At 41.9% G+C, this 16,024-nt stretch overlaps 1 protein-coding gene across 1 annotated transcript; it reads right to left on the reverse strand.

Moving 5' to 3' along the window:
* Positions 1-2,388: 2,388 nt before the first annotated feature.
* LOC141270746 (gastrula zinc finger protein XlCGF66.1-like) lies at positions 2,389-11,296 on the reverse strand. The gene is made up of 7 exons (XM_073680853.1): positions 11,199-11,296; positions 10,841-10,990; positions 10,532-10,711; positions 10,326-10,449; positions 10,145-10,242; positions 9,030-9,120; positions 2,389-4,973 (listed from the first exon to the last, which is right to left on the reverse strand). The coding sequence occupies exons 2-7, from the start codon at positions 10,916-10,918 to the stop codon at positions 4,051-4,053; spliced, it is 1,494 nt and encodes a 497-aa protein (XP_073536954.1). The 5' UTR covers positions 10,919-10,990; positions 11,199-11,296; the 3' UTR covers positions 2,389-4,050.
* Between the last annotated feature and the right edge of the window lie 4,728 nt (positions 11,297-16,024).

A 16,024-nucleotide genomic window follows, 5' to 3' on the forward strand; every position in this document is an offset into this window, starting at 1 on the left:
GGGATGAGAGGCTGGATGGCAGCGTTCTGCTGCGGTCCAGCCTGTCATCTCGATGTAGCAGAGCTGAAGCTATCGTGGGAACCATGGAAAGGTAAGGATGAGGTTGCTTTATTATTTTTCTTTTATTGCAGGAGATCGTTGGCTTCAGCTGGAATGGGCGTGACGGTAAGTATGGTTTAATTTAGAACAATAAAGGATTGTGTCTTTATTTCAATTAAAGGACTTTATTCTGGGTGTTTGTGTTTTTTTTAACTTTGACTATGGGGTTAGTAATGGGGGTGTCTTATAGACGCCTCTCCATTACTAACCTGGGCTTGATGTCAGCTGGCATTATAAGCTGACATCAACCCCAACCCTATTACCCCCTGCCACCGCACCAGGGCAGCGTGGAAGAGCGAGGCTAAGTGCCAGAATTGGCGCATCCTATGAATGCGCCATTTCTGGGGCGGCTGACGGCTGGTGTTTCTAGCCTGGGAGGGGGCCAATATTCATGGCTCCCTTCCTGGGCTATTAATATCAGCCCCCAGCTGTCTGCCTAGCCTTTGCTAGCTATTAAATTAGGGGGGACCCCACGTCATTTTTTTGGGGGGGTCCCCCATTTTAATAGCTAGTAAAGGCTATGTATTCAGCTGGGGGCTGATATTAGTAGCCTGGGAAGCTCCGTGGGTATTACCCCCTTCCCAGGCTTCAAACATCTGCCCCAGCCGTCTGCTTAACCTCCGCTAGAGGCTAAAATTAAGGGGAACCCCACGCCAATTTTTTTAATAATAAATCCTTTATTTTAATACTAAATGACAAGTACAGTAACCAACACTATCACTGTACTTCATATATATGTGACTGACATGTTTCTATCTATCTAATCTATGTGTGAAGCTCTATTCTGTCTGTTATAAATTGTCGGGTACCGCTGCTGAATTGCCGGCCGGCTTTTTTAAAGAGACGGTGCATGAAAACACTATTATTTTTTTTGATAAATCCTTTACGCTAAATGACAAGTACAGTAAGCAACACTGTCACTGTACTTCGTATATATGTGGCTGACATGTTTCTATCTATCTAATCTATGTGTGAAGCTCTATTCTGTCTGTTATAAATTGTCGGGTACTGCTGCTGAATTGCCGGCCGGCTTTTTTAAAGAGACGGTGCATGAAAACACTATTATTTTTTTTGATAAATCCTTTACGCTAAATGACAAGTACAGTAAGCAGCACTTTCACTGTACTTCCTATATATGTGGCTGACATGTTTATATCTATCTAATCTATGTGTGAAGCTCTATTCTTTCGGTTCTAAATTGTCGGGTACAGGTGTATGCCGCTGCTGAATTGCCGGCTTTTCATGTTTCACTGTTGGCACTGTTCCCATCGATTTGGGCAATCACTGTAATGCCACAACCACCATGGCTGTGGCATTACAGTGAGTGGCAGACAATCCCTGCATGATTGGTGCTCTAAATAGCGCCAGACATGCAGGACACGCTTTTGGTGCACGAACAGTTATCGAACATAACCTCGAACAGCCGAATTTTTTGCAAATCGTTCGGGTTCGTCGAACAACTCGAACACCGCCCAAAACAGCTCGAATTTGAGATTGGCGAACAGTTCTAGTCGAACACCGCTCATCTCTACTCTTAATAAAGGTGGCTGCTTTCCTATTGAGGGGATCTCTCAATGCTCCCATATCGTCAAAGGGCAGGGAAGCTTTTTTGTAGGCCTTAATTGTTGCTACTTCAAGTTTAGGGGCTTTTTCCCATAACAATGAATAAGGTTCATCAAAGGGATATTTATATTTGAAGGATGGGGGAAGAAAGCCTCTCTTCTTTAGATTTCTCCATTCCTTCTATACTAGCGCCTGGATTTTTTCATTCAATGGAAAGGATTTTCGTTTTCTCTGATCTAGGCCCTGGAACATTATATCCTGCATTGATCTTTCTGGCCTAGTGTCCACAATGCCCATCATGGATCTGACAGCTTTCACCAGCCTATCCACTTCCTCCAGCGAAAAACAATGATACCCTGAGTCGTTATCTGAAGAGGAGGCCAACAAGGAGGAACCAGCCAAGTCGTCCTCATACTCCAATTTAGAGGCGGTATCTGACCCCGGGGTAGCTTCCCTAATCACTTTATTTTTCTTCCCTTTATTTTTCTTTCTGAGAAAGAGATCTCAGGGATTCCTTAACCTCCACCCTTATGATGGACCTTAAGTCAGTGGCGAAGTTAGGGGTCTCCTCTGCTACTGTCTGCTCTATGCAGGATTGTAAGGGGAAAGAAAAAGAACTACACATTAGACGTGCACACCTCCAATGTAAAGTGATATATTTATTTCTATATCACTTTACATTGGAGGTGTGCTCGTCTAATGTGTAGTTCTTTTTCTTTCCCCTTACATGTGATCTTTCTCTACACCACGTAGCATCCCCTTTCTTATAATTGCTATTAATATTGGTGGTGCAACCCTCCTCTTTCTCTGTTCTATGCAGGATTGACACAGCCTCTTCTGATGGGAATCGGCCAATAAGGTTTTACAAAGTTCATATTCCTTGTGCTTGGTTTTAGGCACATACTTCTTTCCATGGCAATAAATGACAAGGAAACCACATTACCAAGTGAACTTTCGCAAAGATCACTTACCGCCCTGACGCAATCTAATGGTACCAGTTTAAAGGAAGGACATGTCTCAGCCGGGAGATCATCTCTGGAAGCTGTAGATTCGACCACCTTGCTGGAGCTGTGCTGACTGGATCTGTTCTCTCTTGCAGAACTCCGTCTCTCCGTGGTCTGGCTGCCCCCCACCACTGGCACAGGGACGACATTGCTGCTCCTGGGGTTACCCATCCAGCTGCTGAGGTAGCTGCTGCTATTCTGAATCTGTCTCCATTCTCATGAAGGGAACAGGTGAGCTGAGAAGCAGCTGAGCAGTGGTGCCAGCTTCCTTATATACTAGCCCATGTGCTCTTCCACTGGTACCCCTGGCATTTCTGGGTCACGTGGCTCCTGTGGCAGCTCTTTCCAACGACACGCCATCCCCGGTGCACGTCACTGCCAATCGCCCAACCATCCAGCGGGCGCAACTCCCCACGTCATCAAGCCCATCTTGGCCACATCACTGGTCGTGTCAGCCGACCTGCCTCCTAGCTGCATCCAGGAGCACACTTCACTTCCGATCTCGGGTCACGCTACCGCACAGCACTGCAGGGAGGAACCGCAAGTATAAAGCAGGCACAAATCCACCTGCCGTACCATGAGCCACGCCAAAGCCATCCGTTAACTACCCGGGGATGCCACTCACCTGAGTCTGCACACGCATGAAAGTCCCCTTAGACCCACCGTGGCGCTTCCAGGAACCCTGCACTGGCAAGGCAGAAAAGGGATCTCAGCCCGAGCCAGCCGGCCAGGCCTGGGAAGGGAATGCTATGCCTTCTATCTTCTGAATACAGGTAAGCCTGTACTAGGTTCCCTCATCAGGCATGGGAGAGGTGCTGCCCTTTTTCGCCTGTAGGTTTTCTGACATTGGTGGGCGGATCCCCTCTCTCATAGTACTGTCATGGGTAATTGATAAATGAGCAATTCTAAGTACACAGTGCTATATAATATGGTGAATGCAATATATTAAGAGGATAAAAACTTGACTTCACAGCTCCACCTTCCCATCCCCGATATTCCTGCTTTTCAAATCTATGTCATGGTGAATTGTTGCAGTTAGACAGGCCAAAGAAGGTTTAACATACTTCTAAGATGAGTGAATCTAATTTAATAATGTTTACTGGTAATTAAAAACAATCTTTAATCATCATTTAGGGTTTTAAGTTGGTTTCCCGTTCTCTTGTAGGAAATGGGACTTTACATTGACAGTAACTGTTTTATTTTTTATTTTGTCTTGTACTGTTTGCCAAGTAAATAATTCAAATAAAAATAAAAATGGATATCTACATGTGTAATATATCTGATGTATAATAAGAATAAATTTGTCGCTGAGACTTTCCCCACATTTTGAGCATGAAAATTACTTCTGTGGGACTTCTCTAATGTGTGGCAAAATTTAATGTGCTTATAAAACATTTTGAACAAGAGAATGGCTTCTCTCTGTGTGAATTTTCTGATGTTTAGCAAGATTTGTTTTCCGATTAAAACATTTCCCACATTCTGAACATGAAAATGGCTTCTCCCCTGTGTGTATTCTATGATGATCAATAAGAGATGATTTTACTGTAAAATATTTCCCACATTCTGAACATGAAAATCTTTTTTCTTCTGTGCGATGTCTTTGATGTTTAATAAGATTTGATTTCTCTTTAAAACATTTCCCACATTCTAAACAAGAAAATGGCTTCTCCCCTGTGTGAACTCTCAGATGTTTAGCAAGATCAAATTTCGTAGAACAACGTCTCCCACATTCTGAACATGAATATGGCTTCTCCCCTGTGTGGATTTTCTCATGATTAATGAGAGTTGATTTGTGTGTAAAATACTTTCCACATTTTGAACATGAAAATTCCTTCTCCCCTGTATGAATTCTCTGATGTATAACAAGGGTTGATTTGTCTCTAAAATATTTCCCACATTCTGAACATGAAAATGGTTTCTCTCCAGTGTGAGTTCTCAGATGTCTACCAAGAGCTGATTTGTCTCTAAAACATTTCCAACATTCTGAACATGAAAATGGCTTCACCCCCGTGTGAATTTTCTGATGTTTACCAAGAGCTGATTTGCCTTGAAAATATTTCCCACATACTGAGCATGAAAATGGCCTCTTACTTCTGGGAGCTCTTTGATCTTTATCATCCCCTTGGTTATATTTATTTTGCATAGCACTCTGGGATGAATCAGTAGATAGAACCTCTTCAAAAGGATCAGATGATAGATCTTTACTGTCGGCTGAAGGTGTTTCTGGAAAAATAGCACGGTCTTCATGTTTATCTTCTTTAAAATCTGAAAATATCATATATTTCTCTAACCTCATGGTCCAGTCATCTGGAAAAAAAGTTTAAATTGATTTCAAAACCACTTAGAAAATATATTAATTTTAATATGGTAATAGAACTAGCAAAAATGTTGACAATTTGTAATAAAATTCAATTTATATCCGATTGGACCATGACGGAAACAGTTGTACTATAAATCGACCTTGGCTTGTTCCTAACCTACATTCTGCCTTATTCTCTATTTAGATATCTTTTACCATGTTGTCATCATATGCTGACAAAACCTAAGATAGAAACAAAATGAACATATAATCGGCAATAACTAAGTAAAAAGCAATAGTGCATATAAATAACATAGGGTACAGTACTTAGTAAACACTGTTTTTGATGAAAAAAAAAAATCTTAAAACCCATCCCACCAAAGGTGTACCAGGTCAGGACAGTGCTAACTTCAACCCATGCCCTTCACATGCCATGGCCATTTTCCGTTTTTTACATCCCCTTCTTCCCAGAGCCATAACTTTTTTATTTTTCCGTCAATATAACCATATGAGGGCTTGTTTTTTTGTGGGCAGAGTTGTACTTTTGAAGGACTCCATTAATTTTATCATATAGTGTAGTGGAAAACAATTCCAAGTGCAATTCCACAATTGTTTTGGTTTTTTTTATTTACCATGTTCAATACATGGTAAAACTGACCTGGCAATATGATACCCCGGGTCAGCACGAGTACTCACATAACAAACATGTATAATTTATCTTTTACTTAACTGATAAAATAAAAAAAATCCAAAATTTGCATGAAAAAAGGTTTTGCCTTTGTCGCCATTCTACGAGACCAATAGCATTTTCATTTCTTAGAATCTGGGTCTGGGCGACGGCTCATTTTTTGCGCCCTATGCTGACATTTTTATCCGCACCATTTTGGGGTAGATATGATGTTTTGATTACCTATCATTGCACTTTATTGCATTATTATTATTGCATTTTATTGTAATGTTGCGGCTGCCAAAAAAAGTAATTCTGGCGTTTACCGATCTATTTAATTTATTTTATATGTGCCCCTAACAGCCGCGGGTGGATTTGTGAATCACCCACGGCTGTTAACATGTTAAATGCCGCTGTCAATCTCTGACAGTGGCATTTAAGATGGCCGCGGCGGAAGGATGTCACTAGTCTCGCCCATCAGCGCCCGTGTCACATGACATGCCAAGCGATCAGCGCAAAGCAGATGAGCATTTTGTTACACATAGCAGGGCTGAAGCCCTGCTATGTGTAACACAGGCGATTGGATGATCGCAACTTTTAGTCTCCCATGGAGACTACTGAAGCAAGTAAAAAGTAGAAAAAAAAAGTTTTTAAAAATATTGAAAAAAAATATAAAAGTTAAAATCACCCCCTCTTTCACTCCATTCAAAATAAAACAATAAAAAAATTCAAATGTACACATATTTGGTATCGCCGCATTCAGAATCGCCCGATCTATCAATATAAAAAAAAACTAGTCCAATTGGTAAATGGTGTAACACTATGGCCTCCAACGGTATTTTTCTTGTGAGAGGTTATTATTAATAATTAAAATGTTGCATCTAAAATGCGTTCTTAAAAAAAATATTAAAATAACTTTGTTTAGGCGATAAATCTTTCTGTCAGTGAAATGCACATCAAAAAGACGGTGTCACTAAACTTTAACCCCTTTCTGACGTGTGACCTAATAGTACGTCATGGTGACCTGGGCCGATTGGACCAATGAAGTACTATTAGGTCATATGGCGATCGCACCCGCACACAAGCGGTGCGGGGCGATCGCCGCCGAGTGTCAGCTGATTGTCACAGCTGACACCCGGTACTATGTGCGGGGAGTGGTCCTGTAACGCTCCCTGCACATTAGCCCCCTCAATGCTGCGATCAAAGTCGAACGCAGCATTGCGGGGGCTAGGGGAGGTGATCGCAGATATTTCTCTCCTGCCGGGGTCCAACGCTGTCTGCCGCGGCTCCCGGATGTTGCCATGACGACCCGATGTCATCATGACAACACCTGGGTCACCAGACAGCAGGAAAATACTTTGGTCATGCGCAGTGCATGACCAAAGTATCTTCTCCCTCTGCAGCAGTGACCGCCTGTGTAGCACAGGGAGCTGCTGCTGCTCTCTATGTTACACAGGTGATCTGAAAATAAAATGTTAAAGTCCCATAGTGGGACAAGGTGTAAAAGTAAACAAAAAAGAATCAGAATGTGAAAAAAAAAAATAAAAAAAAATAATTGTAAAAATATTAAAAATATATATATATTGTACCCATAAATAAATATTATTGTGGAAAAAAAAAAACAATAAAAGTACCCATATATGGTATTGCCACATCCGGAACGACCTGTGCTGTAAAACTGTCACACTAGTTAACCCCTTTAGTGAACACGGTAAAAAAAAAACAGAAAAAAAAAAACATGCTTTATCATACCCCCAAACAAAAAGTGCAATAAAACGCGATCAAAAAGATGAATGCAAATAAAATGGTACAGCTGAAAACGTCATCCTGCAAAAAACAAGCTGCCATGCAGCTCCATCGGCCGAAAAATAAAAAAGTTATAGCTCTCAGAATAAAGCGATACAAAAAAAATATTTTTTCTATAATATAGTTTTTATTGTGTAAAAGCGCCAAAACATAAAAAAAAATATAAATGTGGTACCGCTGTAATTATACTGACCCGAAGAACAAAGCTACCTTATTAATTTTACCACAAGCGGAACGGTATAAAAAAAAACAACAATTCCGGAATTGTTGGTTTTTGTTTATTCTCCCTCCCAAAAATCGGAATAGAAAGCGATCAGAAAATGTCACGTGCCAAAAAATGGTACCAATAAAAACATCAACTTGTCCCGCAAAAAACAAGCCGTCACATGACTCTGTCGATCGAAATACGGAAAAATTATAGCTCTCAAAATATGGCGATGCAAAAACTAGTCTTTGCAAGAAAAAAAAAAGCGTCTTTTAGTGTGTGACAGCTGTCAATCGTAAGAACCAGATATGATTCTGGTATCTCTGTAATCGCACCGACCCGAAGAATAAAGCGGTCTAATCACTTATACCGCACGAGGAGCGGCGTAAAAAATAAACTCTAGGGTTAAGGTTGTGCTATGGTTAGGGTTGTCCTATGGTTAGGGTTGTGCTAGGGTTAGGATCGGGATGAAAAAAGATGACGACGATATGGCGACTAGTGAGCGCAAGTGATCGCTACTTGAGTTTGCATCGTGTGCTCGGGTATGCACCGAGTATCGCGGGTGCTGGAGTGACATGCACAGTGGTTTTCCCCCACATATGGGGTATTGGCGTGCTCAGGATAAATTGCACAACAAATTTTGGGGTCCATTTTTTCCTGTTACCCTTGCAAAAATAAAAAAATTGGGTCTAAATTAACATTTTTGTGAAAAAAGTTAAATGTTCATTTTTTTCTTCCACATTCCAAAAATTCATGTGAAGCACGTGAAGGGTTAATAAACTTCTTGAATGTGGTTTTGAGCACCTTAAGGGGTACAGTTTTTAGAATGGTCTCACTTCTGAGTATTTTCTGTCATAAAGGCCCCTCAAAGTCACTTCAAATGTGATGTGGTCCGTAAAAAAACGGTTTTGCAAATTTTGTTGGAAAATGTAGAAATCACTAGTCAACTTTTAACCCTTATAGCTCCCTATCAAAAAAAAATTTGGGTTCCAAAATTGTGCTGATGTAAAGTAGACATGTGCGAAATGTTATTTATTAACTATTTTGTGTGACATATCTCTCTGATTTAAGGGTATAAAAATTCAAATTTTGAAAATTGCAACATTTTTTTTTACAAATAAACGCAAGAGTAGCGAAGAAATTTTACCACTATCATGAAGTACAATATGTCACGAAAAAAACAATCTCAGAATCAGGGGGATCCATTGAAGCGTTCCAGAGTAATTACCTCATAAAGTGACAGTGGTCAGAATTGTAAAAATTATCCTGGTCAATAACGTGCAAACCACCCTCGGGGGTAAAGGGGTTAAGACTTGCATCGTAGCTCTACAAGGCAGCGACTGAGAAGAACCTGTGACTTCTCGGCATTTAGTGGTCACTACTCACCTGTGCGGTTATCTGTAGGAATCTCCTCTTTACACCGCTCATCACCCATCATATATGTCTCTGTAGTATTAATATGGGGCAGATCTTTACCCTGAAACAAAGATTGTAAAAGTCACAGACAGTTGGAGAAGTCGTAAAAATGAGAAGAAAACATCATGAATGAACATAACCACCACAAATGACAGCAGTAGTTATCACATTGCTGCAGGTCTCCTGGATAAATCGATCCTGTCGGCTCCTAATTCTAACCAACAGTCTCCATAACCAGAAAACTGTGAGAAGATCCAGACGACATCTAATGTCTATGATCAGCTTCATCCTCTCATCTCCACCAAGTATAAAACATACACTAAATGGCCACACTATTAGAGACACCCATCTATAGAGCATTGGATCTCCTAGTTTTTTGCAGATACTGCAAATCCCCCTACTATTACTAAACCTCCAACAACCTAAAATGTTGTCCCCTAGAGAGAAGGATACGAGGATTCATAAAGTGTACCAAATTCTGACTCTCTCATCATCATTCCATGGTGTAACTGGATTAATCTAATTTTCTGCTCCACAATGATAGATTTTTTTAGGGTTTATTTTGTCAACTGAGGTCTTTCCTTTCTGTTTGCCTTCAGCATAAATAACACTGAAACTGCTGATATCTTTGCTGAGGAACGACGAGTGCTTTCAAACACATTTGTTTGACACAAGTGCTGTATTCAGCAGCAAGTTTCATGAATATGTCTCATCTTGAAATCTTCTTTGAGGAACTGTTTATGATTACAGGATCTGCTTTCATTGGATGTTGTTCCTCAATCACAATATTTTTAGTATACTCCTGAAAAACCCACAAGGTTGGCAGTTTATGAAATACCTAACCCGATGCTAACTTTCATCCCCATGCCTTGTTTGAAGTCGCTCAGATTGCTTGATTTTCCCATTCTAATGTACATTAACATGAAAACTGACACATCATTTTCTGCTTCACTCAGGGTCTAATTTTCATACAAGAAAGTTTTAATAAATTGTCCATTCAGTGGATAAAATAAGACTGAACACTAGACCTTCACAGCCTTCTACACATCATAGGGGAGATTTCATGACACCTTCTCTCCATCTACCTGATGATCCTGAGAAACATTGGTATCTTTCTGTTTACTGTCTTGTGGAAGAAGAGGACGGGGACATCTCTCTGGTGTTGTCCTCTCACTGGATAGATCTGTAGGAAACCCATAAAGGGACAGAATTCATTCTTTACATACAGATAATTATAGGCTGTGAGTATTTAGTCCTGTCTATTACCTGGTGATGTGAGGGGCTGGGGAACCTCCATCATGATGTCCTTGTACAGATCTTTGTGTCCTTCTAAATACTCCCACTCCTCCATGGAGAAATAGACGGTGACATCCTGACACCTTATAGGAACCTGACACATACAATGATACAGTCATCCCCCGTTCCCTTCATAGCATTACTGTATAATGTCCCAGCATTCGGAGCAGTGTCACCTCTCCAGTCAGCAGCTCAATCATCTTGTAGGTGAGTTCTAGGATCTTCTGGTCATTAATATCCTCGTGTATCAAGGGGTGAGGTGGAGGCTCCATGATTGGGCTCAGGGGTCTTCTCCATCCCTCAGAAACAGGGTCCTGACAGCGCTCAATAGAGGTCTTCTTCACTATTGTGTAATCCTGGTTATGGAGAGACACATTAATAAATCTCACTACAGACATTTCCAGAGTCCTCACCTCTCCAGTTCTGTCCATCTGTTATTCCCATAGATAAGAATGATGTAATGTGACGTCATCAGAATCTCTCACCTCTCCAGTAAGCCGGAAGAGGATCTCTAGGGTGAGGTGTAATATCCTCTCCACCATCTTGTCCCTGTCCCTATCCATCCTTGAGGGGTCAATCAGGAAAATTCTCTTATATAGAAGATCTCCACTGAGAGGATCCGATATTGTAGGGACCTGAATGGGGAGAAGATGACGATGTAACATCATAAAGATCCCATGTAAGAAATCTCCGGAGCTGTTACCGGCTTCACATGATCACTACATCCAGTCATGGCCCTGTCCTGCCCCCGGTATAACACACAATCACATTATAGTCACATACAGGGATTTATCACAGGCTCAGCACTGAGGGGGTTAATAGTAATGGGGAATCTCCACATACCTCCACCTGCAGAGCAGCACACTGGATATATGGATGCTCTGTGCGCACAGGACCTGTGATGATGAAGAGCTTCAGGCCACTGAGCCCTCCCCTCCATGTAAGAGATCACATGACTGTGACATCATCACAGGTCCTATAAGCACAGAGCAGCCATATATCTAGTGTGGCTTGTGCCTAGAATGTATGGGCTCCTGTCAGGTATATATTATTGGAGGCAGCAGAATGTATGGGCTCATGTCAGGTATATATTATTGGAGGCAGGAGAATGTATGGGCTCCTGTCAGGTATATATTATTGGAGGCAGCAGAATGTGTGGGCTCATGTCAGGTATATATTAATGGAGGTAGGAGAATGTATGGGCTCCTGTCAGGTATATATTATTGGAGGCAGTAGAATGTATGGGCTCCTGTCAGGTATATATTATTGGAGGCAGGAGAATGTATGGGCTCCTGTCAGGTATATATTATTGGAGGCAGCAGAATGTGTGGGCTCCTGTCAGGTATATATTATTGGAGGTAGGAGAATGTATGGGCTCCTGTCAGGTATATATTATTGGAGGTAGGAGAATCTATGGGCTCCTGTCAGGTATATATTATTGGAGGCAGCAGAATGTATGGGCTCCTGTCAGGTATATATTATTGGAGGCAGGAGAATGTATGGGCTCCTGCCAGGTATATATTATTGGAGGCAGGAGAATGTATGGGCTCCTGCCAGGTATATACTATTGGAGGCAGGAGAATGTATGGGCTCCTGTCAGGTATATATTATTGGAGACAGCAGAATCTATGGGCTCCTGTCAGGTATATATTATTGGAGGCAGCAGAATCTACGGGCTCCTGTCAGGTATATATTATTGGAGGTAGGAGAATGTATGGGCTCCTGTCAGGTATATATTATTGGAGGCAGCAGAATCTATGGGCTCCTGTCAGGTATATATTATTGGAGGTAGGAGAATGTATGGGCTCCTGTCAGGTATATATTATTGGAGGCAGCAGAATCTATGGGCTCCTGTCAGGTATATATTATTGGAGGTAGGAGAATGTATGGGCTCCTGTCAGGTATATATTATTGGAGGCAGCAGAATCTATGGGCTCCTGTCAGGTATATATTATTGGAGGCAGCAGAATGTATGGGCTCCTGTCAGGTATATATTATTGGAGGCAGCAGAATCTATGAGCTCCTGTCAGGTATATATTATTGGAGGCAGGAGAATGTATGGGCTCCTGTCAGGTATATATTATTGGAGGCAGGAGAATCTATGGGCTCCTGTCAGGTATATATTATTGGAGGCAGGAGAATGTATGGGCTCCTGTCAGGTATATATTATTGGAGGCAGGAGAATGTATGGGCTCCTGTCAGGTATATATTATTGGAGGCAGCAGAATCTACGGGCTCCTGTCAGGTATATATTATTGGAGGCAGCAGAATCTATGAGCTCCTGTCAGGTATATATTATTGGAGGCAGGAGAATGTATGGGCTCCTGTCAGGTATATATTATTGGAGGCAGGAGAATGTAATGGCTCCTGTCAGGTATATATTATTGGAGGCAGCAGAATCTACGGGCTCCTGTCAGGTATATATTATTGGAGGCAGCAGAATCTATGGGCTCCTGTCAGGTATATATTATTGGAGGCAGCAGAATCTATGGGCTCCTGTCAGATATATATTATTGGAGGTAGGAGAATGTATGGGCTCCTGTCAGGTATATATTATTGGAGACAGGAGAATCTAAGGGCTCCTGTCAGGTATATATTATTGGAGGCAGCAGAATGTATGGGCTCCTGTCAGGTATATATTATTGGAGGCAGCAGAATCTATGGGCTCCTGTCAGGTATATATTATTGGAGGTAGGAGAATGTATGGGCTCCTGTCAGGTATATATTATTGGAGGCAGGAGAATGTATGGGCTCCTGTCAGGTATATATTATTGGAGACAGGAGAATCTATGGGCTCCGGTCAGATATATTATTGGAGGCAGCAGAATCTATGGGCTCCTGTCAGTTATATATTATTGGAGGCAGGAGAATGTATGGACTTCTGTCAGGTATATATTATTGGAGGCAGGAGAATCTATGGGCTCCTGTCAGGTATATATTATTGGAGGCAGCAGAATCTATGGGCTCCTGTCAGATATATATTATTGGAGGTAGGAGAATGTATGGGCTCCTGTCAGGTATATATTATTGGAGACAGGAGAATCTAAGGGCTACTGTCAGGTATATATTATTGGAGGCAGCAGAATGTATGGGCTCCTGTCAGGTATATATTATTGGAGGCAGCAGAATCTATGGGCTCCTGTCAGGTATATATTATTGGAGGTAGGAGAATGTATGGGCTCCTGTCAGGTATATATTATTGGAGGCAGGAGAATGTATGGGCTCCTGTCAGGTATATATTATTGGAGACAGGAGAATCTATGGGCTCCGGTCAGATATATTATTGGAGGCAGCAGAATCTATGGGCTCCTGTCAGGTATATATTATTGGAGGCAGGAGAATGTATGGACTTCTGTCAGGTATATATTATTGGAGGCAGGAGAATCTATGGGCTCCTGTCAGGTATATATTATTGGAGGCAGCAGAATGTATGGGCTTCTGTCAGGCATATATTATTGGAGGCAGGAGAATCTATGGGCTCCTGTCAGGTATATATTATTGAAGGCAGTAGAATCTATGGGCTCCTGTCAGGTATATATTATTTGAGGCAGCAGAATGTAAGGGCTCCTGTCAGGTATATATTATTGGAGGCAGCAGAATCTATGAGCTCCTGTCAGGTATATATTATTGGAGGCAGGAGAATGTATGGGCTCCTGTCAGGTATATATTATTGTAGGCAGGACAATGTATGGGCTCCTGTCAGGTATATATTATTGGAGGCAGCAGAATCTATGAGCTCCAGTCAGGTATATATTATTGGAGGCAGGAGAATGTATGGGCTCCTGTCAGGTATATATTATTGGAGGCAGGAGAATCTATGGGCTCCTGTCAGGTATATATTATTGGAGGCAGGAGAATGTATGGGCTCCTGTCAGGTATATATTATTGGAGGCAGGAGAATGTATGGGCTCCTGTCAGGTATATATTATTGGAGGCAGCAGAATCTACGGGCTCCTGTCAGGTATATATTATTGGAGGCAGCAGAATCTATGAGCTCCTGTCAGGTATATATTATTGGAGGCAGGAGAATGTATGGGCTCCTGTCAGGTATATATTATTGGAGGCAGGAGAATGTATGGGCTCCTGTCAGGTATATATTATTGGAGGCAGCAGAATCTACGGGCTCCTGTCAGGTATATATTATTGGAGGCAGCAGAATCTATGGGCTCCTGTCAGGTATATATTATTGGAGGCAGCAGAATCTACGGGCTCCTGTCAGGTATATATTATTGGAGGTAGGAGAATGTATGGGCTCCTGTCAGGTATATATTATTGGAGGCAGGAGAATGTATGGGCTCCTGCCAGGTATATATTATTGGAGGCAGGAGAATGTATGGGCTCCTGCCAGGTATATACTATTGGAGGCAGGAGAATGTATGGGCTCCTGTCAGGTATATATTATTGGAGACAGCAGAATCTATGGGCTCCTGTCAGGTATATATTATTGGAGGCAGCAGAATCTACGGGCTCCTGTCAGGTATATATTATTGGAGGTAGGAGAATGTATGGGCTCCTGTCAGGTATATATTATTGGAGGCAGCAGAATCTATGGGCTCCTGTCAGGTATATATTATTGGAGGTAGGAGAATGTATGGGCTCCTGTCAGGTATATATTATTGGAGGCAGCAGAATCTATGGGCTCCTGTCAGGTATATATTATTGGAGGTAGGAGAATGTATGGGCTCCTGTCAGGTATATATTATTGGAGGCAGCAGAATCTATGGGCTCCTGTCAGGTATATATTATTGGAGGCAGCAGAATGTATGGGCTCCTGTCAGGTATATATTATTGGAGGCAGCAGAATCTATGAGCTCCTGTCAGGTATATATTATTGGAGGCAGGAGAATGTATGGGCTCCTGTCAGGTATATATTATTGGAGGCAGGAGAATCTATGGGCTCCTGTCAGGTATATATTATTGGAGGCAGGAGAATGTATGGGCTCCTGTCAGGTATATATTATTGGAGGCAGGAGAATGTATGGGCTCCTGTCAGGTATATATTATTGGAGGCAGCAGAATCTACGGGCTCCTGTCAGGTATATATTATTGGAGGCAGCAGAATCTATGAGCTCCTGTCAGGTATATATTATTGGAGGCAGGAGAATGTATGGGCTCCTGTCAGGTATATATTATTGGAGGCAGGAGAATGTAATGGCTCCTGTCAGGTATATATTATTGGAGGCAGCAGAATCTACGGGCTCCTGTCAGGTATATATTATTGGAGGCAGCAGAATCTATGGGCTCCTGTCAGGTATATATTATTGGAGGCAGCAGAATCTATGGGCTCCTGTCAGATATATATTATTGGAGGTAGGAGAATGTATGGGCTCCTGTCAGGTATATATTATTGGAGACAGGAGAATCTAAGGGCTCCTGTCAGGTATATATTATTGGAGGCAGCAGAATGTATGGGCTCCTGTCAGGTATATATTATTGGAGGCAGCAGAATCTATGGGCTCCTGTCAGGTATATATTATTGGAGGTAGGAGAATGTATGGGCTCCTGTCAGGTATATATTATTGGAGGCAGGAGAATGTATGGGCTCCTGTCAGGTATATATTATTGGAGACAGGAGAATCTATGGGCTCCGGTCAGATATATTATTGGAGGCAGCAGAATCTATGGGCTCCTGTCAGTTATATATTATTGGAGGCAGGAGAATGTATGGA

Source organism: Phyllobates terribilis, unplaced genomic scaffold (assembly GCF_046119375.1).
Source record: "Phyllobates terribilis strain yellow unplaced genomic scaffold, ASM4611937v1 Scaffold_5__5_contigs__length_657084704, whole genome shotgun sequence".
Classification (NCBI taxonomy): Eukaryota; Metazoa; Chordata; class Amphibia; order Anura; family Dendrobatidae; genus Phyllobates; species Phyllobates terribilis.